Raw genomic sequence first — 27,110 nt, forward strand, 5'->3', positions numbered from 1 at the left:
TACTGATAGGAACCAACAGTAAGATACATGAGCACCAAGCTGATCATGCCCTGCGCAGCATGTTTTGTCCTTATGTGGCTAGGAGAGCAAGATTATCCTTGTAGTGCCAAAGTAACATCACTAGATTTTAAGAGCTTTCCTTAAAGCAGGAGCAACTTATCTGCCACTATGGGTGACATGGATGTGATTCTCTGCTCCCTGCCTAAGCTTAGTTGAGAAGCTGTTCTTCAGGGAAAAAACAGGATTGCACTAGGAGGTGTGAGAGTTTCAGCAGCAGATTTGTAGGGCTTGGCACCATGGGAAGTTTGGTATGATAGTACAGAGATACAATCAGTAATGCTTATAAAGTGGAATGTGAGCATAGACCACATGGGCATTTCAAGAAGGACAGATGAACAATCTTCATCCTGGGAATTCTCAGTTTGCCTAGGAAAACTTCTACATTGCCATTTCATAGAATAACATAATAGTTTGGGTGGGAAGGGACCTTAAAGATAATCTTGTTCCAACCACCCTGCCATGGGCCAGGACACCTCCCACTGACTGTCTAAAAGTCCCATCCAGCCTGGCTCTAAACAATACCAGGGATGAGGCATCTACATCTGCCCTGAGCAACCTGTTCCATGCTCTCACCAGTGTCATAGAGAAAAATTTTAAACCAGTGGGCATCATTGCCATGCCATGTGTCAACGTGACTCTATGTGTGGCTTACCATTCCAGAGTAAAATTGACTTTGTTTCTATGTAATGAGTATGTTTCCCTGATCAATTTACACTTAAGCATAGAAAATCAAGAAAAATGGAAATACTAATCTTTTTCTGACTGGTTGTAGCTAGTGTCTTCTCTACTTTTTACTTATAACCTGGGAGGAATGGTTTTACTACCACTGAACCATAAGGGGAAGAGGGGAAAAATAAAGAACAGATGGGTTTAATGAGCTGGAACAGATGTAGGTATTAAAGCAGCGTGTACACTTGTCATTCAAAGAGTATCTACAAGTATATAAATGATGAGCAATTTAAACGAAGACTTCAGTTACAGAGGTTATAACAGGCATAATGCTCTGAAAAAGGTTTAAAACCTTGTGTCCTAAATTATTTTACTTACCACCAAAAAAGTCCAAAACAACTTAATTCATGGAGATATGGACTACCGATCTGCATTTTAATGTATGGTGAACTTTTCATTCTAGACCATATCATGGTTTCCTATTACAGTTGTCTGTTCCTCTTCTCTCACATTTTATACCAGGCTATGTGAGTGTTTTCAAGGTAAATTTCTAGAATGCCAGTTAAGAAATGATTTATTCTTTTGAAGACTAGTCCAGAGGTGATGCATCAATACTTTTGAGGTTTTGTGCAGTGCTTATGCATAGCAGGAAAGGAAGAAGCTTAAATCTATTGAAGAGAAATGTGATACTTTTCTAATTTCAGTGAAAGCATTAAAAATAAATAATATGTTAAGAGGATCTCCATACTTCAACACCAATGCAATCTTAAATGACAGAATCTGGTACTGTGAATACAGAATTTTCCCTTTGGGATTAAAGATGTCAATTTATATTTATGCAGATAAATTTAAGTGCTTAACTTTAGACTGAGATTAACTATTTTTCACTCTGGTAGCTTGACAGCTTCCAGTATTTAAGCAAGACTGGGGTGAAATTATGATGGAAAGACTTTTAATCAGAAATTTTTTTTTTAAATCTATGTTAATAGTTAGTCCTAGGGCTACAAATTTAATAAAAACATGATGATTATTAAAGATGGCTTAGAGGAAATTGAATGTCACAAGAAAGGTGTTACTTTTGCAATAATGTCAGTATCTGCATTTAAAATTCAAAACAGCTTTTCCTAATTAGTATGAAAATTTACTATTTCTCCTTTATGGACTCAGTCCATAGAGGTCTTCCCCTACCTTCAGACAGACACCTGGAGACACACATGGACAGCAAGCATAACTTGGGATGGTCCATTCTGCCCAGGAGCTGGTGCTTTGGCACGCTTGTGTAAGGTGCCTCCTGCCAAGAACTCTTTCCAGTGGCCGGGAGCAGCTGGGTTATGCCCAACTTTGGGAAAGTACAGAAGGAGCCCTTGTGAAGGGCTCATTGTGTGTTCCCAAAGGCTTTTCCTTGTGAGTGGGCTTTTGTTATCCTGGGCCATAATTAACTGGAGCTGTTGGGGAGGACACACTCCGGGCTCTGCCTTGGCACAGCAGAATATCGGGCTGGGTTCTGTGTCACAGGAGAAGGGAGCAAATGGGATCTGACCTTTGTGAGTGTTAAACCTATTCCTTAAAGTAACAGAGGTGTTTTCTCACTGCTGATGTTGAAAATACTTGTGGTACTGGATACTTTTAACTACCCTGAGAGTGGCCACTCAAACACTGTATGGCTATTTAAGGAAGAAGAAGAAGAGGGCTTTCCGTGATAGTTTTTTATAGGTGGGTGGACCTATGCCACACAATGTTCCATGAAACACATGAATATGTAAATTACTTATCTCTCTCCATATATATATTATAAATCTACATAATGAATTTATACTAAAATAGTTTAAAAATATGTTTTGAGTAGGTGCATCAATAGTACATGTTTCATTGTTTTGTTTTTCTAGCAAGAGTCCTATTTGACTCCTATGATGCTGTCAAATCATGCTTTGAGGCTGCTCTGGAGTAACCAGGAGCCTAATTAGCAGGCCTATAATGGCTAGTAAGCTGTATTTTCAAATCCTGGTTGACATAAAATACTTAAGAATACAAATTTCATTCAAAGAATTTATTTCCTGACTACACCTCTAGCACATCAGCTGTAACAAGTGACAATTTCCACACAGTTTAAATAATGCCAGTAAAGGTTGTTGACTGCAATTTTTCATCTTTATTCAGATACAAATTACAGCACATCAGATCATGGTTGATTACAGCAGATAAGATAGGGAAAGGTTCTCCAGACAGAGATCTGTGGTATCTCATTAACATCAACATAGCAAGCACCTGGCCTGTGGTCAGATACCAACTTTTTGGGGCAGTTCTTGTGCTTACATCCAACAAACAAAATGCTGGTTTTGTTAAGTACTAATTTAAACTCACTTTCATTCAGAAATGAGCTTCTGATGTCTTTATGTGGGGTCTGTCTGCCTTTTTAGTCCCCCACCTTTTTATTCTGAATACAGTGTCCAGCTGGAAGCACATGTGACAGGTAATGATTTATATCCCTATGAGTTTCATTGACATAAGCAGCTGGATGGAAGGTACAAATTGTTGTTAGCCTTACTATGGTAATGACTTGAACATAAAGTGTTTATCTATGTTGCTAACCTAGAGTCCACACAAAAGAGGGGCTTTATGTCTGCCTCAAGTGCAGAAAATACTCCAGTATTTTTATATCTTCTTAACATGAGGGAATCCCATGGAAATTAATACCATTAGTCCTACTGCTCTGAGAGCTGCTTGCTTAGATGTTCACAATACAAAAAATTTAGCAGTTCAGCATATCAGTGACTAAGACAAATTCTCCATATTGCTTGGTGTTTGTGCTGATGTCCATAAAATACCAGGCAAATGTCTGTCTCTAAACCCAAAACCTTCAAGTGTCAATGTGAGACCTGATTTGCACTGCTCAGGTGGAGAACAATATTGTCACATTGCACAGATGGAAGTGGCTTTTCTTCAGCAGCAAGCTTCTTGCTAAAAACTTCAAATCAAAGTTCAAAATTCATTGGATAACTAGTGGGAAAAGATAGGTGCAGGTTTTGCTGTAGTCTATATGACTGAAAATCAGGAGGAACTCCTTTTGTACACATTGGGATTAAACTAGATCTACAGCAGTGTAACCAAAAGGATATGGTCAGGGCCCTGAGGTGCCCGGGCATAGTGATTTATTTAGTTGTGTCTGTTTTCTTCAAATAATTGCATAATAGACTAGTAGTAGCTGTGCAGAGGAATAGCACAATAATCCTTATTTTATTACTGTTCCACTAATACTAAGAATTGTCAATCAGTGCTTTGTTACTGTCCAGATCCCAAGTGGGCTATTCCCAGTGCCGTCCTGATGTGGTCCCAGCAGGTCCTGAATTCAACCACGGCCAAGCAGCTGAGGATATGGCATCAGTTAAAGCCTGGCTCAGCTACTGCAGCATTCCTAATAACACTTTTGAATTGTTTTTATTTCTGGTTGCTTGCATCTGGAAGAAACTGTAAGGGCATATATATAGCACATATTGAAGGATTCCTCTTGTGAGGTCCTTCACTTCAGGAATCAGAAGTAGAACTGCTGTTCTTTACAGCACCGGTTAAACCTATTATTTGTGATTTTTTTCTAATCCTGTTTTAAAGTAATTTATACTTTTTAGTCCACTTTTTGTGAAATCTGAATAAAACTCCAAATATATCTATATGGATGGCAGAGAGGTTCACAGAGTGTATTTCAAAGCTGTGGGGACAAGCATGGAAGTAATTGAAACTTTAAATCCATATCTAGCCACCCAGCTAGGGAATACCTTCGGACAAATATGTTCAATTACAACAAAATCTCCCCACTCAAATTTCAACAGTTAAACCCTAAAGTCCTTGTCACATAAATTTAAGGAAAATATGAACACTGTACAGAAAATAGCTGATTATGTTCCAGTAAAGTCACTTGGGTTTCTTTAGACATCTTCTATCCAGTTATTGGTCATCCTGTTAAAGTTGTTCTTATGGGAGCTGGAAAGATTAAACCCATGTATTTTTACCTATGTCTACAGAAACTTCTCTCTCCAATCCTTCCAGGCACTACTGCCACTCTGATTTTAAATGCTGACAAGGAAGTAATAAAAACTATTCCTTTCCCATGTGTCCCTTGCAGCACAAATTTTCTATTTCATACAATCTAAGGTGTTGCAGATTTGTTTCAGTGTTTCACCTTTATGTTGAACCTAGCAGGCTGTTAGTGTACAGAAAATGATAAATTACACTACTTTGAACTGGAGAACATCTTTGTTTGTTTCCTGGGGGAAAGCAAAGTTGATATCATTTCCCTCTCTCTGTGAAGCTGCCTTGCAGTGCTTCCAAATGGCTGAAGTAGCCACTGGAGGGATCCACATTTAATTAGCCTGGGTGTATAATTACCTAAGGAACAGTCATTTGAGCATAATAGAGGAAAAAAGAAAAATAATCATTACCATGATAACAATAAGAATTATTATTACTACTACCACTATTACTACTACCACAGAAATACTGTTCCACGTACAGTACTTCATCAGATTGATTGTTTAACTAAATCCAAAAAGCACAAAAGCCCTTTGTTATAATATAAAGAAACTTGCTGTGTAAAAGCTGAATGCAGAATGCTGTGAACTGTGAGGCTGCAAATATAGACACACATTTTAGGTCAGGATTTGCTCTGCTCTGCTTAAAAGCTTCTATCCCAGGGCAGGGCAGCACTTCCCAGGCACATTACAACATTTTGGCACCTTTGACTCAAGATGATGTCTTCACACAGTGCCAAACAACACTGGAATCTTGCCAAGGGGAGTCCAAAAGGGAAAAACATGATTCTTCTCTCTATACTCTTCAGTGCTGTTCGTTACACCAACACAATTAAACTACATTGGATTTGTTGTGTTGCTAGACCTGAAAGGCCGAAGGAATCCATCTGATGTGTGCCTCCTCTGATGGCTTGGTTACCTCCCATTACTCCCATTACAGACGTTGAATCCTACCACTATTTCTTTTTTCACCCATATTGTTTTTTGATGTCATATTGTAACAGAATATCATGAAGCTGAAGGTCTCCCCTGAAAAATTCAAAACTGACGTGAATTTAAATTTTATAGCTTTCACTCAGCAAATCAAAACCCCAGCTTGTACAGCCCTGTAGCAGCTCTTTAGACAGGTCACAAGAGGAGTATTTAGGTAGGAGCTGTCCTGAAGGTGAAGCCTGCTCTGCTCCAGTGCCGCACAAAATTCTGACCTTGGCGAGTTGTTTGCGTGTAGCAATGGCCAGATTGGTCAACTAGGCTGGCTCATGGGGAAAAACTAACATATTAAAGATACGTTCTTGCTGGTCAAGGAGCTAGAGAGATTTTCCTTCCTTATGACAGTGTATGAAGTTCATCCAGGTGGGCAAGAAGGTACTAATAGTTTTTCATATCTAACCAGGAAGGCATTACAGGCAAGCTAGAAGTTGAAGTAATGTGGTCAAACTGTTGACAGCACTTTCAGCCATTCCCATCTCATCTATTGGCTAAGTTCTAGAAACACAGTCAGGGCGACTTGTAAATTACCATCTTCACTAAAATCTAATTCACAGGCTGATGCCATTTGTTTGCTTTCATTCTGCTTGTTAGGTTGAGGCAGGAGGAAGAAAATCATCTTTCCAGAAAAACATAAAAATCTAGCTCAGTTTCTCACTTAATATTATTTATTGCTGACCTTTCTTTTCACCTTTCCTTTCACAAGCAAACTATTGGTTATTTTCTGACTTTCCACAACAATAACAATATTACTACATATTCTATCAATTTTTTTTCTTTTATTGGGTATGCTGATCACTACTCATGAATCAATTGCACACTCCCAAGAAAGACTGGAAAATACACAAAAAGTTAAAAATATTCTTTCATTTCCTCTTTGGCAGATAGAATTTTAGTGAAATTGAATTCTCTTTGGCTTCCTTTCACCTGTAGAGGCTGGCAGATATGTGGGAAGAAGTGCCCTTCTGCTTGAGGTAGGCAGCTGGGGACCAGGGCAGGATGCACCCACTACCTAATACAACAGCAAGCACCCAAGTATAGGCAGCTGAATCCTGTTCTGAGTCCTGAGGACTCTCCCACTTATTTTTAACTTTACTCCTTTTGAATCTCTGCACAAGTTCAGCAGAAGGAGAGATTAATCCATCCTTGAAAAAGAAGGGCAGAGTGAGACATGTGGCCAGCAAGAGCTTTCTCCTGTGATCATTCTTTATCTTCCACCAAAGAAATCCAAAGTCAGCAGTTTAGTCAAGAATACTTCCAGGCTTCCTGTCACTGTAAAGAACAGGGAAGTTAGGAGGCAGTATGGAAGTCCTCCATCCTTTAAACACACAGACATGGCTGTAACTAGCTTGCCACATTTAAGCCATAGGAGCCTCTTTGGAGTTGTGGAGATCCAAGTTCCCCAAAAGCAAAACAGCCTCACAGAAGAAGCAAGAAATACAGAAAGAAGGAAAGAAAAGGAGAAGAAAAACAGACTGGGGTGCCTTTTACCTTAAATTTGCTTATCTTCACCACACATGGTTAGGACACTAGGAAAAAAAATCAGGGTAGCACAAGTCTTACAAACAGCCTAATAATGTAGAAAAAAATAAGAGACATTTGGATGGGTGGGACCAATTAGACATTCTATACCTGCCAGGAAAGGAATACCCCTACAACAGTGATGATTTCAATAAAAGCACACAAAAGACTGATCCTTTCTTCTTCAAATGGAAATCAGACTTGGAACACACAGTGGCATTTGGCACACACATCAGGGAAACGAAAGGCATCTGATACTTGCTTAGCTTCCAACAAGAGAGTAGCATTTTGGCACAACTTAAGTGGCATAGGAAAGCAGGTATAAGGTATGAATTTCACATTACCTGCTTTCATTGCCAACATTACATGCTCTGTTACTTTAGTTGGAATCTCACATTTAGAGGCCTGGAAAACGACATTGTGAAACATCCAAGAGAAGAATTACACAAGCTCTGGTTGTTCAGCTGTGCACTAATTTGAGAAATGCTTTCTGAGAGAACCCATTAAAGCAAATCTGATATGACTTGTCTAGCTGCAAAACATAAGTGAGCTCCACATAGTGTTGGCACAATTAGATGTAGTAATAATTTCTTTGGTGCTTGAGATTTGTAAGGAAGTCATATTAAATTGGTATTAGTTAGGAGGCTATTCTGGCATGAAATAGTTTTTATTCTATTGTATTCAGAAATTTCAACAAGAATTTTGATCCTATGTCACCTGGATAAATTTAATGGCAACTACCCATTGACTGTAGGTGAGCACAGGTGTTGCAGTTGACCAGTGCCATACCAGAAACAAGCACAGAGAGACAGGTTAACGTGCCTAAAGATGTCTAATATGGAGGGAAGGTCTTGGATGAATCTATCTTTCCTTAGTTGCATGGAAAAATCATTCCCTGAGCATAGGAAAGAAGGGGAACGGACCCAAATGCACTATTTGAACAAAACTGTGATCCCATGAAGTCAGTTCCCATGAACTCTAAGAGTTCATCCAGGAAGTCACCAAGCTATGGCCTGTCTCCGGCAGGGCTCCATTTTGTCACAGAACACCAATGGATTCAGTGGATATACCCCAGCATAATCCTGGATCCCATCTGCAATGAAATACTAAAACCAGAAAGCATCAGATCCTTCTGCACAAACTCTGGTGCAATATACAGGTATGTGCCCGTGTTTTGGGCACATATATTGCCAAAGTTCCATCAGCCTGATATATTTCCAGGTTTGTTGTAGTAATCTTTCATAATCAAACTTCCGAAAATCATGTAACCTGACATTGGTTAATAGTTGATCCCTTGCTTCTCTCTTCTGCAACAGCATTAATCTGCAACCATTAGTCAGTAGTTTTCAAGCAACTCTCTCTGTTTTGATACTGTGATTGACACAATACATAAAGGCTTTAAAGAATACTTACTTAACTGAGATGTCTCTTTGCTGAGTGTCACATAGAATAAAATGCCTTTTTCAGCTCAGTGCCTCCAGTGTTTCCCTGGAATTGTTTCCAAACACTGGAACTGTTACAAAAAAAATTAAAGCATGAGCCTTTTCAGCCAAGGTTTCAGGTACTGGCTGACCAGTGCTGCTCACATCACATCAGGTTCCTAGAAGGGCAGAGCAAACCCTTTAACATATTGATACCAACCAAAGGGAATGGTATCACTTTCATATTGTGTTGACATGTTATGTATTTTCATGCATATTCTTGTGCTATGCCTGGAATACCCTTGTAAACACTCTGGAAAACTGCATACGTGAAAACAGACTGAGACTGCTTCACATTTGTCTACTTTTCCTGATGGAAGAGTTGCTTAAATACATAAAATGTCCTCTTGTTCCCATGGAACTTCATAGAGCTTCATGGTTTTTGCTCTGAGAACTTGATTGTTTTCAAGTAATGTGGAGCCAATGATGCATGTATTTAAACTTCATGTTGACAGAAAGAGCCATTTTATGCAAGAGTGTGCAGTGCTGCTAAAAAATTAGCAGTTTTAGTAAAGTTCTTAATTGCTTCAGTAAGTTTCTTTGAGGATCAGATGCCTGACCAGCTACATCTCTTTGTAAAATGAAATTTTAGCAACAGAGAGAACAGATAATTGTTTAGACTTGTATTTCTTTGAGTACATCTTCTTTCTGGGACCACCTGTCTTTGTGAGACTTCTTTCAGTAGTTTTTTTCCTTTGACTCACCCTCTCCACATATCTAGAACAAGAAGGCAGCAGCCTGATTTCTTTAGATGAAATGAATGATAAACGTTTGTAGTTAGTAGCTGCAAGAACTTAGAACAAGTTTGGAAACTGCTGGCTGCTGTTAGATGGTGGTTGGCTGTTTTGGGGCTCTTTAGCCACCCGCAGCTCTCAAGCTGTTGAAGTGCAATTTGTTATGCTGGGGCTGCATCCCTGAGCAGAGGAAAGCTGTGCTAACATGGGGTCAGATGGTTAATATGAATATCTGGCAGCAGGGGACCCAGGAGAGACTCCTGAAGCCAGCACTGGGCTTGAAAAGGAGCAATGGGATGCCATGGGAACCTATTGTTGTCCCATGGCCACAATCCCTTGGCACTTGCAAGAATGTGGAGTTTTGAAGCACTGTAGGGTAAGGAAGCTGGGTAGCTGTTCCTTCACTTGCATTTTTATTTTATGACCCCATTTATGCCTCTTGGAGTTGTGATAAGAGGGAGAAAGAGGATGAGTCATAACCCAGTTTCCAGAAACGTTATCAACATGACACAGTCAGAAACACAGGTATGATAAGATAAGAACAGTGGAAAAAAACCCCGACCTGTCAGATGCGATATTCCTAAGGATAATTGGTCCCTGTTGAGGAATTGTACCACTAAAGAGTAAAAAACTACATTATTGACATAAGTACAGTGTAAAGTATGGCAGAGAAGCAATATCTGAAAACTATGTAAGTAATTTCCCCAGAACCTGATCATCTAGAAAAATTATTTTACCCATTGACCTATTGCAGTGATCTATAAACAGATGAGAATACTGTTGTACTGGATAAGGAAGGTGTATAGCATAAAGCAAAAATCCCCTACTAAGTCCTGTGACACAGAGTACAATCCCCAGGGGCACACAATGTGCCAATGAGACAACACTGATGTTAAAGGTCAGAAACTGTGAACACAAATCACAAAAGGAAATAAAGAAATCTCCCTTTGTGAAACCCTTTTATGAGGTGAAACTTCCTGTCACATCTTTAGGGTTTATAGGTATTGACTGTGTCCCCAAGGCCCCTGGAGAGGGGGAGGCAGAAGCAGCTTATTAAGACAATGAGAAACGCAGAGGATTTAAAACTTTAATGCGCCCCTACCAAATAGCACAAATCAATAACTGCAACGGATTATATATATTTGTATAAGACTGGCAGAAAAAATCTCTTCCTCTGAGCTAATTACCTCTGCTTGATTACCAGCAGTTATGTGAAAGCCCCACAAAAGGCAGAGCAGGGTTGTTAGCTGCTGCAGGCAGTGCAGGGGAAGGCAGCCAAGAGCCCTTGGCTGTCTGCTGTCATAAATGTATTTTGTGAGAAGCCAGAGGCAGTTGCCTCTTTGCTGTGCATTGCTGCCCTTCTCAAATGGTGTGCCCCTCTCTGTGTGGTCACAGCAAGAGCATCATCCACATTGGTTTGGACAACAGAGCATCCATGGAGACAAACCTGTTTTGTGCCTGAAGGGTGGGAATTGGGCTAGGAATGGTCAGACATCACCTTGAGAAGAAGACATCACATTGAGAAGAAACCAAATTATTACTATACAAGGGATACATATAAAAGGCCAGATTGTATGATCCCAAAAACCTCATGTTGTCAACACAGTAGTAATGCATTTTGCAATAAAAAGCCTCCCTGGAAAACAGTTTCTTTGGTAGTATGGACTTATTGTGAGGGACTATGCTAGGTAGTAAATGAATGTACTCCCTCATTGCAGGCATGATGGAGATCGACTAAATGTGGCTAGGTTCACAATTTTCCCTGTCTTCATTCTGAGGTTGAATACCTCTTGAATATTTGCTTGAATCTCTGTGGAGCTATTTTAGTATGACAATATCTAGTCACAAATCCTTGATTTTCACTAAGTTTCTCAATGAGGCTTTAAGAAAGAGATGAACATGCTTACTGCTAGAAAAGTTCTTTGGAAAATAAATTATAATTTATGATCTCTGTGCATTGCTAATTCATTTGAAAATGGGAAAACAGCATAAAAATAAATGTATTGCAAATATTCCTAGTTTTATGGTGTTGATCAATCTGGTTAAATTTTATCAATAAATACTAGAGAGGGACATGTGACTGACTGGTGATCAAGTGATTTCATTATGTGAACAAAGGCATTATCAATAAACTAAACACAAATGTTTGAAGTCTTGGACTCACATTCTCTGTTTTATATGTATATAGAGCATGCAAGAAAATGAGTAAGGGTAAGGATTGAACTGGTTACCCTAAGGACCCTGAGATGTTTAACTTAACTAATATAGTTAACAAGGGACAAAATGTGGATATGCTGTCAGTTACTCAAGTCTGAGGAAAAATTATGATGATTTCTTGAGTTATACAGACAAGAATCTTTGATATTTTAAAAACATTAAGAAACCCTGTCTGGATAAACCTGACCATTTGGAAACAGATTAGTAACCAATGCTCTGCTATCTCATATTATTGAGTCTGAACAGCGACCACTTACAGCAGGGTGGTTAATCTTTATTCCTCTGTGGATACCCACGGTTTTCAAGTGGACATTGAGATTCCTTGATCCTAACTAGAAGCCTACCAATAGTAAAGATTAGATTAAAAAAAAAAAATCCTTCATAAACCCACTACAAATAATTCAGTGATGTCTAAGGTTCCAGGGGTTGAAAAATACTGCTTTAAGAAATGATACTTGCTTCATTCTGGTATTAACTGGCAATTTATGCATAAACAAAATTCACCAGTTTTGCTACTTATATGGCAGTCCATACTAGAAATTTCATCTGTGTAACATAATTTTCTTGAGAATAGCTATCTAAATTGTCATCTGCTGTCTATTGTTCATAAAATGTATCTTCTGTATGTATAACAGCTCCTGTATTATCTTATTTGTTCTCCTCTATCTTCTGACATGCTTACTTCAATTAGTACAAAATACTGTAATTAGTACACTATTATTATAGTTACATAAGGAGATAGCTACAAATACTTCAAAATGGTTCAGATATTTACTCCACTGATTGCTGCAGTACGTCTGTCCATATCACCAATTGCACTGCATCTGGAAACCTTGTGTGAAACCATCTGAATCGTACTCCTCCTGCTCTCTGCAGGCTTTTAAGCAAACACGTCTGTTATTCTAGTATTATGTCAGACTAAGAGATTCATGGTCAAGTTGCTAGGGTTTTTTTGTGGTGTTTTTTGGTTTTGGGGTTTTTTTTGTTGTGTTTTTTTGTTTTGGTTTTTTCCCCATAACTGACTGCAAATATAGAATGAGCTTCACGGGAATGATGTAGTTCTGTATTTAAATCTAAAATAGAGAATATGTTTATCATGGCCTCTCAGTAATGCAAACTACCTTCATAATGAAATTGAAATACAAACATTGATTGCATGTCACTGATATTGATATGTTTTCAAGTTTAAAGAAATATGGTTTTCTAGTCACATAGGTGGTAAGGATTCTTTACAATGACTCTCTTGAGGACATACCTTTTACTTACATTAAGAAATAGATAAGATAAAATGAAATGAAACTAGTTATAGAAAATGGTTAGATAAAATCCCCTGGTTCGATATCTGCTTCCTTTATGTCTTCTGGCTAGACATTCTGTGATTCAACTTTTATCTGTGTTAAGCAGGTATGCTATGGCTTACATGTAAATAATGTCTGGATACCTTCTTGAAGTCTATAAAATAAAGGTTAAAACTGGTGCATGAACATCAAGCTTGTAGAAAACCTGGTGGAAGTTATTGCTGTGGAAAGAATTAAAGTGTATAGAAAGAGAATACTGACTGGTCACCACATTCAGTTGGGCAACATTATAATTACTTTGCTGACAATACCAGTAACTTAAGACATCAATCTATAGGCATGGCTATTCTTAGCAGAAGACAGTGAAAACAAACTGCTTTACTTACAATACCCACAACACCAAAGTATGCCCTTAGCAGAATGATACAAATGTCAACATGCTGCTGAGCTCAAAATCTGTATCAAGTTATCCAAAGCACATACAAACCTTCAGGAAGTCTTGGAACATACAGTTCAAATTCTGATACAACTCCTTTCTCCAAATTCTGCACTTCTGGAAAACCATTTCATCTTAAATTATGCTAACATCTCTGTTAGAGTTAGAGTTAGGTCTGTCAAATGGATCACAATGTGCAATGCCTTTCAAATGAAAATATACACATTTAATCTACCTGGAATTTCAAGCACAGTTTCCAGACCTCAAGGACTCAGGTGCTAACCTTGGGTGGTTGCTGTTAATTTGAGCTTGTCTTTGTGCATTGTGCTATTATGATAATGAAGTTTCTTTCCTGGGAGCAACTGTGTATTTCAAATTGACATAAAAATCCAAACGATAGCTGCAGTGTGGCATTTATTAGATAGGGAATACAAACAGATGAAGTAAATCTTTTGCTCTACCTCATGTGAAGGTGTAGCTTGGAAAACTTCAGCATTATCTGCAATAAATTAAGTTACAAAAGTCAGGAATTGGTACATTATGTTCTCATCCAGTTAAATGCTGTGTATTATTATAGCAAACAGTTCTGCTGGCCATAACCTCAGGCAACAGAAATACTTGTTTGCAGAGAAGGAAAGAGCAACTAGAGAATCTGTTCATTCTCTCCCATAAAAGCTTTTCTTAATTTCTATGCAGCATTACTTTTTCAGAATTAATTTTAAAATAAGTGACACTTTTGGTGACACCTTTGCTGGTTGAGTTTAGTTTTATTTGTAAAAACTACATTAACAGCATACAACAGTTGTTATAAATTACATGCAAAATTATTAATACTATTAGTATAAAACTAAGGTTGACTTCTACAATTTTCAGAGAATAAAGGACCTTCACAAGCCCTTCTCTTTGAGGAAATGTTTTTAAAATTTGGAAAATGACATATGGTGTAACAATACTCAGCTCAAAGAAAGAAACAAGACCAGACAGAAAACACAGACTGGTTTATATTTTTATGACTCAGTAAAATAATCTGTACTTCTCCAGTATAGTAAAGAATTCATCTCAACATGTCCTTCAACATGGCACTAGCATTTCACAATGACTTCCTACAAGTCCTTTGTCATCTTGACTGTCTCTCCATAGCTCTTATGAAGATATGCCCCATGATACCACACTTGTCAGACTGTTTTTCTGTTTCCAGAAATAATTTGTTTCTCCTGTCAGGCCCAGCACACCATCTTTTTCAAAGAACCTCTTCTGGGTGGCCATCTGGAAGCATCTCCTCAGTGAAGAACAGACAGGCTGCTGGATTTGCACTGGCTCACATCTCCTCGGTACTGGCTACTGCCCTGAAGGCAGCATTACCTTTTATTCCTGGACTACACAACATCATAACTAGATGTGCAGATGTGACATTTTAAGTGCTAAATTCTGGCCCTATTGATGGTTGTGACAAGACTCAATGAAAGAAAGGATAAAAATGCAGGGGAAGGAATCAGCTGAGAATAAGCAGAGATAACAATTCAAGACTCCAGAACCAAGTGTGTGCATGCAGGGCTGATGCAGGACTTGAGAAAGAGCACAGAGAGCCCTCTCTCTTGCAGTGTTTTGAAAGAAGAATCTAAAAGACCAACAGATTTTAAGGAAAAAAAAATTAACTAAAGGGAAATGAAAAGCCAGAGCCCAGGTGCTATGACATGCCCAAGATATGGAGAAATAAGAGTTCAAAAGCTCTGAAATATGGGTCTTTCTAGAGCAAGAAAATATTACCAAAAAATGAATACAGTAAGAAACAGGAGAGAGAACAGAACCATCCTCCCTGGATCTAAGAGAACTGGGAGGATCAGTGAGAAAAAAGGAAAACTGACTTAATATAATTAATATTATAGTCCTATTCTACCTGCCTTCATAATTAAAATGTAAAACATGGCTGCGTCTTTTCTTTGTCATGTATGGTGCTTAGAAATAAACCATCTGTGGGCTTCTTATGACTACACTCCAGTGAAACCTATGATATGAACATTTGGAGACTTGGGATGAGGCAGTCTTTATAAACGCTTGGTGAAAGGCATACTAAAATTATTTCTACTATAGTAATATATTTTTTATAGGTCTTCATGTTACTATGCTTTAGGAATGCGTGTGATTATCACTAGGTGTAAGAATCATGAGTCATTCAGCTTGCCAAGGACATCCCCAAAGAGTCTCAAATGAAAACATTTGAGAATTCCCAGATTGCTTAGTGGAGCTGGAGAGACAAATTCAAGGCTTCTCATGGAAAATTACCAGGTTTTCTGAAATGGCATTTAAATATTGTGCTCCAGAGGCCAATTTACTCTCGTAAAAATGGAGAGCAGTCCAATATAGCAACCACCTGGGTTTAAAGGCAGATGAAGAAATATTCAGGTTTTTTTTTTCAATAGCTGTTTCACTTTCCTGTTTATCTACCTAATTTAATAGCTGTACTAAGCAGCACTATGACCAGAATTATCATCAGCTAAAACTACTGCATCTACAGCAAACGCTCAGAAAGATTTGGTTGTTACCCAGAAGGGTAGCATCCAGGGATGGAATATTTCTACTCATAGTCCCTTGGTTTCATTTCATAGATGGTCTATTTTTTGAGGGGAATAAAAGAGCACAGAGCCTTTCAGTTAACAGACACCTGTTCTTTCATGTTACTGTGAATCCCCAAAACATAAAAATTAGTTTGAAAAAGCAAAGAAGGTTTTTGATTATTCTAAACAGATGGCTTAAGGGGAAAGATGCAACTTTTACTGCTGACAATAAATGCTAAAATGTTAAACAATCTGAGCGTGGAAAGGAGTAAACAAAATTTTATCTTCATTTAATTGTACAACATAAGGTAAACATTCTTCATTAAACTACTTTCAAAATACAATAAGAGCAAATATAAAACTGGTTTTGCCATGCTTATTTTGAAGTCAGTAAGAGGCATCAGGACAATAGTGTGGAGAATGGAGCCCTTAGAAAAACCAGTGATCATTCTTTCTTCCCCAGTCCTTTGCTGATGGTATTCCTTCAGGGTACCATAGAAGCTAATGGAAATTTTGCTGCAGATTTTAAGTGGAACACATCAAGCTCCTTGTGTTATAATGAAGAAAGATGTGTTGAAACTGTGTAAGTTACTTTTGGTTTCTAAATGAAAAATACTCTATTTACCTGGTCCTGTATCTGAGCCTATTAAATGGCGAAAATTCCTATTTAAATCAGCCATTTATTGGTTACAGAGAGTCTTCCAAGTGATATCTCACAAAAAAATAATAAGCACATTAAATATTAAAACTATATTGACTCCACTGTCTTTAGTTTTGGTACTTCATTTCTCTTGGCTAAATCTCAGCAAAGATGATTTTCTCAGGAACTATGGAATTTTAAAAAAGCCTTCCAATGAACAAAGATTATCTCAAACCAGGTTACCCCTTACCAGGGATTCTAGAAATTTAATGCCATTCCTGTACCGTATATCCCACAGACACCGAGACCATGTGTTCAAATGCCATCGCCACCGGGGTTCTTCCCCCCCCAGCCCACCCCTCAGCCCCAGGGTTTCGGCGCTGGGGAGCAGGAGGAAGCCCTGAGAAATGCTGCTGCCATTTATTTACCAGGGAGGTTTCTGCCATCTAGTGGGGCACACACGGCTGACACCAACCATCCCCACAGCCCAACCTTTTGTTTCAGGAGCAGGTGTGCAACAGCTGCATCCGAACCCTCAGAAAAAGAAAACAAAACAGACCAACACCACGCCCCCCCAGAAAAGCCAAACCAAAAAAACCCCCCAGAAAAAGCGCCAAAACCCCACAAAATAAAACAAAAGGGAAAAAACCCCAAACAAACAAAAAAAATCAAACCCCAAACTAAACAAACCACAGGTTCCCTTCCAGTAGCACTGCCTCTCAAGTCTCTCTTCTGTTTGATACATTGCGAAACACTGCCCCTAATTCATCCTTTGCCACATTGGCTGCTCCGTTATTTATCCCCATTAACAGCCCTGTCAGTTCCATTGTATTAAACAAACTGCTTCTGGAAGACACCAGAAGCTGCCACATGGCAGGGACGGGTTGAACATACAGAGAACAGACCCAACCCTCCCTCTGGAGCTGTTGGTTTCTGTACATCACAGCTCCCTCTGAGCCTCACCCCACACCCGCTGCAGGGCCTCCTGCAGAGACCTCAGGAACTCTTCATTGCAATTGTATGTCAAAAGTGTTCTCTCTCTCTTTTTTTTTTTTTTTTTTTTTTTATTGGTTGTTTTTTTCCCCTAGCCGTATCTACCGTGTTACAGATTCCAGGGAGGCGCCGGGACAGGATGGTCAGCGGGTTCCTCTACCTCCACAACCACGAACAAGCCCGCCTTGAGCACCACGGGGGTTACATTTGTCACCTAGGGTAGGCAGCCGGCGTCCCTCGGCGCGCAGTGACCGGGCACACTGGGCCGCAGGTTCCGCGCTGCCCTGCCCGCGTCCTCCGGAGGACGGGCTGCACGGCTGCCACGAGTGACTCGGCCGCCGCGGACATTACCCCGAGAAAGAGCCCGCCCTGGACTACATTTCCCAGGTGCCTGCGGGGCGCATGGCACGCCCGCCGCCGTTTCCCGCCTCTGCGCGGGGGCTGCTGGGAGTTGTAGTGGGGGAGGCAGAAGGAAGATGGCGTCTAGGATCCGCGTAGTGCTGCGGCCGGTGAAGAGTATCGTGGTCCGCTTCTGCCCCTTCGAGTCTAACGTGGAGAGCACCAGGTGAGGGGGCTGCGTGGGTAGCGCCGACTCCGGCCCCGCAGAGCCCTGGGCATGCTCTGGCCCTCGGGCCCGCTGTCGGCGAGGAGGCCTCGGTCGAGCTCCTCATCCTGTCAACAACCCAGCGCCCTTCCTGCGCCCGCGGTGTGGGTTCTGTGCCTTGGACGGCATGTGTGCACGGCAAGGGATTTTAATTTTCATTTATTTCACTTAATTTTATTGATTTGGGGGAAGTAGAGGCTGGGGTTATATTCGCCCGCCGAGCCCCAGGCCTCCCTGGGGAACAGAGGTGTGGGAAGGGAAGGAGCCCAGGCCCGCTCCTCTCTTGGCCGCTGTCCGGGTCTCAGCAGATGTAAAAATAAATCCTTGGAACTGCTGTCACTGCAGGGACCCGTGACTTGCTGTCGTTATAGCCAGCAAACAGAAGACATCTGGAAGCAAATCATGAGTGGAAATGGCACCATGTGGTGTTTCGGGAGAAAAGCCTCCTTTTCCTAAACTTCTGCACCTGCTGTACTTAAACATTCATGGTCGTAGTTTTTAAAGATTTGCGTTTATCAGGGCTTTGTAGCTTAGGCTTGGCAGAACCTTAACGTTTCAGAATGAGAAGATGCTGTGTTTGTTGTAAGGGCTTTGTTTATGGTGTTACCAGGATGCAGAGAAATCATTCTGGCAGACTTTTGGAGGATCTCTGTGCCTAAGCTCAGCGTAGACCCTTGAGTGCAGGCGTGTGTGTTCAGGTTTTCCAGACTATCCAGGGAGATGCCTCTCTCAGTTGCGGTGCCTGTCGTGAGGATATGTAGCCACTAGTTTTAAGTCTTGGTATTGGGAAAGAGTGGGGGCAACAGCACTGCTCTGTCTTGGTAATTAACTGTTCAAAGTCTAAGTAATTATGTTTCTTGAGTGATAGAATTTCTGCACCAAGCAATTGTAAATTGTTGTTTTGCAATAGCTTTATGAATATATTTACGTTGGAAATGAATGTAGTAACACAACTTAATTTAGAATGTCTTCAAGCTGCCAGAATGCTGTCATTTCAAAAATCTACTGGACACCAGTGTTGTTAAATAAATGTTATCTGCAACCCAGATAATAAAACATTGGCAAGCAACTGATGCATAAAGGAAAATCAAAATTGCTTGGATGATTTTTTTTTTTTTTTTTAATTATTGTTACTAACACAGCTGAAAGAAACACAGAAAGTGCATACTCTGAATTACTGAAAAATTCTTTGGGATGGTTTTTACATGTTGCTATATATGGACTGTCCACTTGGATCATTAATAGTGATTATCTCCTGAGACATAGCTGTCTGAAATTATTAAATACAAATCCTATTTTTATACTTTCATTGCTCAGCAATATCAAGCTATTTAAATCAGTTGTAGAAATTTACTTAATGTAATTTCTATCTACAAAATACTTAATATATTTTCTAATATATTTTCAGAAAATTTCTGGAATATATAAACCATAAGAGAATCCAGAACACTAATAGAAACTGTGAAGTGACTGCTGATGTGAGACACGATGGATCTGAACCAGTTGTAGATGTTATGTTTGGTAAGGAGCTAATTTTTTATCTTGACAAAAAAAAAAAAAAAAAAAAAGACCCTCTGGGTTTGTGTTGTTAAGATGCTATTGTCTGTTCCATGATTATTTTTTTTCCTTTTCCATTGCTAGATGTTGTACAGCTGGGATGAAGAAAGGAAGAGAAAGTCACTAACTTGTGATGTTTAGATAAATCTGTATATGTGTCTTTGTATTAGTGTTAGATATGGCAGATCTTAGATCAAACAACTGAATTAACTTTATGATTTATTCTATTTTTTTTAGTGACATAGTTGTGTGATATCACCAGGGGCGATTTCAGGGTAGTAAGTGTAGCTCTGTTTTGATGTAAGGATCTGTTCACTTTCTGTAATTCTGTTTTTATGTTACCTGGGGATGGAGGCAGCTCAGCCTTTAGAACAGAAAAGTTGAATACCTTTAGTTGCTTATGCAGCAGGGTGAGTTGCTGTGCAGTTTGAAGGAACTGCTCATATGGGTAAGACCATGAATGTGCAGATGGACTTCCAGAATGAGGTCAACTGATCTACAGCAAATTTCTTGGTTTCCTTTGAGAATGTAGTGAGCACACAGGGAACTGATGGTGGAAATTTCATCAGTTCTGGAAGCAGCCCAGATTCTAGGCTGTGAGCAGATGGCTCTAATCTGCTTTTGTCCTTTTCTCTGGCTGCTTCTTCTTTCCTGCTGTGCTGTAATGGACCAATATGTCATGTAGCCCATTAAAGTTTTCATTGTTGTTGATTCTTGCTACCCTCTTTTCTTTAATCTTCTGTATACCTAGTGAATCAGTAAAAATGTCAAGAGTGTTGAGTGTACATAATTTTGATTAGGAAGGTCTAATTATTTAATTCTTGACATTGCTTGTTTCTCCCTCCCCCATGCCTCTGTCTTTCCCATGCTTGTTTCTTAACTGTTAATGTATTAAGACTTAAGCAGTAAAGCTTAATGTTTTTCACAGAATAAAACCAAAACAATTTATTTAGCTAGTGCTAAGAGCTACAGCTCTAAACTCTCCATCTTCTAAGAGCTGATTATTTTCCAAATGAGGAGTTTGCAGCCCTTGTTAGCTGGCAAACATGGGGCTGGAACTTGGATGCCCTGCATGGTACTGCATTATGTGGGTTTGAGTATAGCTTTTTTCTTTGCAAATCTTGCAAAAATAAATAGCTGAGGTGTGATACTTCTACTGCCTCCTCCCTTTTAAAAAATAAATCCTTTCAGAATTTTAGAAATCCTAGTGCTCTCTATTTTTATTTATGTGATAGCCACCAAATTGTGTGAATCAATTGGTTGTTTTGGCTAAAGAAGGAAGTTAAACAGACCGTAGACAACATGCTGTTAAAATGCTGAGCCATGTATGGAAATTATGCCTTCCAGGGCCTTCTGTGCCTTCTGTTAGATGAGTTTGAGGGCATAGCATGAGCTTTCTCATCAGATACTTATTCTTACTATAGGTGTATTTAGACAAATGTTTCAGCTTTTTCAATAATGCAATACAGAAGTGAAAATCACACGTGTATTGTGTGCTATTCAATATGTTTGTTTGGTGGTGGTGCATAGTCAGATTTGTTTGTGAGTGAAGTATTTTCTAATCAAAGAAGATGACTGACCAGGGTATTTGGATTTCTGTACAAAAAACAGAACTGCAGACTAAAGTAATTTGGCATAGAAATTGTGACTTCTAATTTTTTTTCCCTTTGAAGCTGATGGAGACCGATTGATCATGAAGGGAGCCAACTTGACAACAGTAGAAATGTTAACAGCCTTGGGGTCCAGATGCAGTGCAAAAGAGCTTAAGGAAGAACAGAAAAGCAAGAAGAGTCCCTGAAGAGCAAAACCCAACTGCGTTTGCATTTACACGTGTTAAAAACAGCAGACTGTACAGAGGCTTCTCTATGCAACAACATCTGAGAGCTGGCCAAAACACTCACCAGTTTAACATGCAGCAGAACCAACCATTTTTACCTGAAGTAAAGCATAATGGATCAACAGATCTTCAGACACTAGTGGGTCAAGATGTGTGAATGCATCTTGCTAAGCAGCTGACTCTCAGTCTTTTGCGTGTTGGACTGGAATCATCATGTGTATTTGCATATAAATGTGAATAATGCACATTAACTATTAAATTAATACAGTGAAGACATCTCTTTGGACATTATTTCCTCTGAAATTTCTATACACTGGAAAGCAAAATATTGTTAGAGTGGCTACTATTTTTGAAAACTATGAAATAAAAAATTTGAAGAAAACTTTGAAAGTAATCAACAGTAACTGAGGTGAGGCGACAGCAATTTGCAAATACAGAGTGGCTTTTGTAATACTGTGTTTATAATACCTCTGTTGCTAAGTCCCTGCTATTTTCTTTCTCTCTTTTTCAAGAAAGTGTGACACTGGCCAAATGTAAATTTGGTTCAGCAATTGAAGTAACAAGGTAGTGGACTGTCAACACACAATAGAGTTACTCATCCTGTGTAATAGAAGCTAAGTTTAGCTCAAAGGGAAATGTAAGTTAGTTTTTTAGTAACTGGAGAAAAGGGCTATCTTTGAAGTTCAGTTTTGAAACATTTTTCTCATTTATTTTTGGGAGATTTCATTAAATATTTTATAAAGATCAAAGGGATCGCTGTATTTGGTGTTCATAGCCCTATGTCCAGCCCTATTATTTATTAAAGTAAGTACTTAGGTGTCTCATCTGTATTGCAGAGCTCTATGGGTTTCAGAGGGTTGATCTCTCCTAAGGCTGTGCAGGTGAAGGTGTCAACCAGATGTGTTTCATGTGCATCAGTTTTGTTCTAGTTCAATTTCTAATGAAAATGTAGTTTAAGTTCCAGTTTTGAGACCCGCAGGTGCAGTACTATTGAGGGGCATTAGCTCTGCCTGTCGTTAATTAGATACCTGACTGACATATAAAACTGTAATACAAATATTTCCAAAGTTAATTAGGCAGCAGATTTAGGACACAAATCTGAATCTACTTGTACCTTGCCTCTCTTAAGGGAGAAGCTGCTGCCCCAGCATTTACACACTACTGAGGGACTTGGGTGCACCACCAGACTTCAACTGCTCTGACCGAAGTCCCTGCACGGCAAGCAGCTCCAGTGAGCTGAGGGATTCCTCTTTTGGTTCCTCACTCACACACATGCTCACTTGCAGGCACTTCCTTGTCCCTCTGGTTTAGTGGTAGGTTTTTAGACTTGCATCAGAGTCTCAGGTATTGAATCTTGTGTATAAAAAATATAATTTATCCAGATGGTACAGCAGAAAGCCACTTTGAGCTGGGTGCCTCTGGAAGGACCCTGAACAAAGAAATCCCAGGGCAATTAAGCCCTTATGATCTGTGCACCCACCTGTCACATGCTCTTCACATATTCTTCATGTGCCTTTTGGTCCAATGGTGATATCTGGTCTGGGGTCTTCTAACACTTTTTTTGGATTCCTCCTCTGTCTCCAGGCAGTATGTTAACTGTTCTTACCCTGTCAAGTTGCAGCTTCTGCTTGCAGTTGCAGTCTCCTTATCTTCTGGTTGTGATTCTTGTGCGTCTGCTCACTGGCAGACCATGGGAAACTGTGAAGTCCTAGACCTAGGATAAGCACTGCTTAGCAAAGAATAAAGCTTGAGTGTGTTATTAGCATTATTTCCAGAATAAATCCAAAACACTGCACTGAAACAGCTGCTAATAACCACTGGTTCTTTCGTTTTAACCCAGACCTGCCTGCCATTTTTGCTTTAGTGAGGCCAAAGGCCTGTACCATACCCATTGAGAGATGACTGACAATTCAATGCATAAGGTACTGGCTGCTGCTGCTTTTGCTGTGAGTGCTGTTAGCTGCTATTTGCGGTGGTAAAATTCCCATATATTTCATGCACAGAAGAAGAAGTAAGAGCTGGGATTTGAATATGGTATAAAGGAAAACATACAGGACAAAAAAATAAAGCTAAAGTACGCTCTCAAAGACTACAGGATAATGAAGTGAACAAGTAGAAGATGCAAGGAGTCATCTGGTGATTTTTATGCTAACATGTAGAAAATTGTTCTCCCTGTACCATGTAGATAAAGGTATGAATTTATTTTTCAAATGAATGTATTCTCTAAGCATTTAGGTAACTTTACTGCAATCTGTACACTATCAGTTTCTACCACTGACTGAAACAAAGCCAAGCAATACGCTGCTCTCACATCTCCCTGACACACATGGTCTCGGGCCAAGGATGCAGAGGATTTTAAGGTCAGTCATGCAGAACAAAGCAGGGTGAGCACTGACTTGCATGTTACTGTTCTCTAGCCCACTAATCTTGATTACTATACCCCACCAAATATGCAGGCACTTGCATAAGTATCAAAGGAAGTGGAGCAGGCTCTAAAACCCTAGGATTAACGAAAAAACAAAGACCACATCAATGTAGGGTGTCTGATAGCAGGTGATGACATTGAAATGTCTAGATTTCTAATACCTGGAGGTTTGAAACAGTCGTTACAGTCATCTTCAACCTTTTTATCTTACAGATAGATATTTATTTGGAAGCTCCTGACAACATGTAGGGAAAACTGTCCTGAAACAGATGAATGTGCCTTTCAGGTAACAGTGGCTGGTCAGGGTACTCCCTTTTTAAATATCTGCAGCATTGTTTCAGAAAATGACAATGGTATTTTTATTAAAGATTTCAACTGGGAGCAGCTGTGTTAGTGAACATTTCAAGTTTTAACTACTAGCCTGTAACTTACTGGCCTGTAAGTACAGAACTGCAAAGTCCTGATGCCTTTCTTGCAAGGCAGAAACAAGTAGTAACGTGCCACCAGAGGTAGTTCATATGTGCCAGTGCAAGTTCTGCTGTTTGTTAATTTGCAAGAATTGCAATTCGGGCTGTTCCATTCTACATATTGTAGGAAGAACTATAGTGGTGACATTGCAAACCTCACTGGAGAAGTGTTAGATGCTTTAAATCCCTTTTTTTGGGAAAATGTTGCAATTTTTTTGCTGTTTGTGAAGGTGCAAAAGATGTCAATCTACAAATTTCAGAACATTGCCCACAAGTATTTTCCCTGTTGGATGTGGAAGGATACATTAGTTTTGGTTGGCTATTTTAAGCTTTTCACTTCTAATTTTCAATGACCAAAGAGTTTATATAGTGTGCAGAAAAAAAAATAATAATAAAAAAAAATCCTTGGACTGCATTTAGCAGTTCTCAAGACTTTTGCTCCCGAATGAATCTTTGCATGTGTGCTTTCCCTGTGAAGGTGTACAAACACCTTGCAGTTTAAGAATTGCTGGCTTACAGCCCATATCATCAACTACCTGTGCCACCAGGTTCCCTGGATGCAGGGCCCTCCTTCTCCACCGGTTCCTTTGGAGTCACCTTCAGACTCACACGTAGGTCACCTATCAGTAATTTCTTGCTCAACAGCACTTCCCTCCCTTCTGCTTCTCCTGGTGTAATAGACTTTTTTCTTTCCTGGTTCTATTTGATCTCATCCAGTTTCACCCTTTCCTCCTGGAAAGCCTGAGTCACTCTTCTGAGCCTTTTTTTATTGTCTGCCAGGATCTTGCAGTAGCTTCAAGGACCAAAGGTGCTTTGCTCTTGGTAGACCACTATTTGTTCTCCACACTTAACCTTGCTCTGTGTGCTGAGCAATGTTGATAGAGAGCAGTATGAATGACTAGAGGTGTTGCTTTGCTTCTGATTATCTTTTACTTAACAGCCAATTATCTTTGCAATGAGCTGGCCTTCTGAAGATTTTACAAATCTAAGGCTGTGTCCAGAGGTGTGAGGGCAAAGGAGTTGCTGACCTGTTCTCATCATGTCATGTTAAGTCTCAAAGTGGTATTTTGCTTGATTTAACGTGGTCTCCTATGTACAGGCAGCGTTGCCAGCAGAGGTAGATAGCATATCAAAGGAGATCTTCATTAAGCATCACTGGATAAGGTGAGTTTGACTTGCTTACATAGGAAAATAGTATTTCTTTTAAGATAAAATAGGTGGAAAAGTGGACCAGCAGACCTGTTTGTGAAGAGAATGCTCAGTAAGTAGTAGCAAAGCCTGGGAAAGATGAGTCCTTTGGGGAAAGGTTTTCACAACTCAGGCTGGCAAGCCCTTCAGAAAGTTCAGAGAACAGGCAGAAGGCAAAGCCGTGGGTTCTGTCCCTACTCAGGCACTACTTCTTGTTTTCTTTTGACCCCTCTACCTGTTTTCAGCAAGGAGTCAAAGAACAGCCTACTGCAAAACCAGCAGGGGCAGCATGCAAAGCCAGCAAATTTGTAATCTCAGCCACAGTTCTTGCACAAGTTCATTGAATAGTCTTTCCATTACTAGTGAATCTGGGTGATTCAAATCACTTGAGTGAATACAAGAAATAGTAATTATTTTAATGGAGTTTTTGAACTCTCTTCTTCTAGGTGGGGCTTTATAGAACTTGTCTTCAAAATCCACTTCTCAAATGAGCTTTGAAGTATTTACTGGAAATGACAAATTTAAGAATTGAATGATTAATTCGTCCTCTCCTTCACATAGCTTGACCTGTAATGAGTTAAACTGAATTCAGAAGTGCCAGAATCAGTACTAGAAACTATCTTGTGGCAGAAACATAGGGAAAAAACAGGGAACTGCAATGTAATTTCTTATTTCCTTGTAGATTTTCTCAGGCCTAGATGTTAGATATCTAAGATAATATCTTGCAAAGGAATCAGGGATGTAAAGCCAAGTACCACAAGGCTTCTCAAGTCTAGAACAGCAAACTTGAGAATACCTGCTGGTCCTGCATGGTTGCCTGAGATGCCAGAGGCAAAAATTTTCTTAGAAGATCTTTTGAACACAAATCATGTAGTCAACATACTTGGCAAACTTAGTGTGTTGGCATTGGGAATGAGATAATATTCAAAACTAGCTTTAGCTTCAGATTTTTTTTCCCTAGGTTCTTCTACAGTCAATGAGAGGAGGTCTTTTCTGAAAGGTGAGTCAAAACTGGAAGATAAATTCTTGAGATGGAGAGTATATCTCCTCCCTCTGTGTGCAGGTGTGAGGAGACTTGTGCTTTTTGGCAAAATCTAGCCTTCATCAACAGTGCCATGGGGATCTTTTTCACACCCAAGCCTTTGTAGCCCCAGGAAGAAGTCCTTAGGGATCCCTGATCTCCTACACAGGTTATACATATCCCTAAAACCTTAGGACAGGATTTTGCTCAACATGAAGAGGAGCAGTTGCTGTCCCTCTCACTCCCACACTGCTGGAAAAGGTGTTGATATCCACATCACATTGAGATGACCCATCCTCTCTAGAGGAAGAGTGTCAAGCTCTGCCTTCCAGATTTCTATAGCTATGATGCTCTCCTTGGTGACATCCTGGGAATGAAAAGTACAGAAATCATTATAA

General features: G+C 39.6%; 1 protein-coding gene across 1 annotated transcript; it reads left to right on the forward strand.

The window, feature by feature from the left end:
* The first annotated feature begins 18,050 nt into the window (after nucleotides 1–18,050).
* Nucleotides 18,051–21,887, forward strand: MRPL53 (mitochondrial ribosomal protein L53). Its single transcript, XM_071737844.1, has 3 exons — nucleotides 18,051–18,178; nucleotides 19,626–19,738; nucleotides 21,448–21,887. The coding sequence occupies exons 1-3, from the start codon at nucleotides 18,090–18,092 to the stop codon at nucleotides 21,570–21,572; spliced, it is 327 nt and encodes a 108-aa protein (XP_071593945.1). The 5' UTR covers nucleotides 18,051–18,089; the 3' UTR covers nucleotides 21,573–21,887.
* Nucleotides 21,888–27,110: the final 5,223 nt, after the last annotated feature.

Source organism: Heliangelus exortis, chromosome 2, assembly GCF_036169615.1.
Source record: "Heliangelus exortis chromosome 2, bHelExo1.hap1, whole genome shotgun sequence".
Lineage (NCBI taxonomy): Eukaryota > Metazoa > Chordata > Aves > Apodiformes > Trochilidae > Heliangelus > Heliangelus exortis.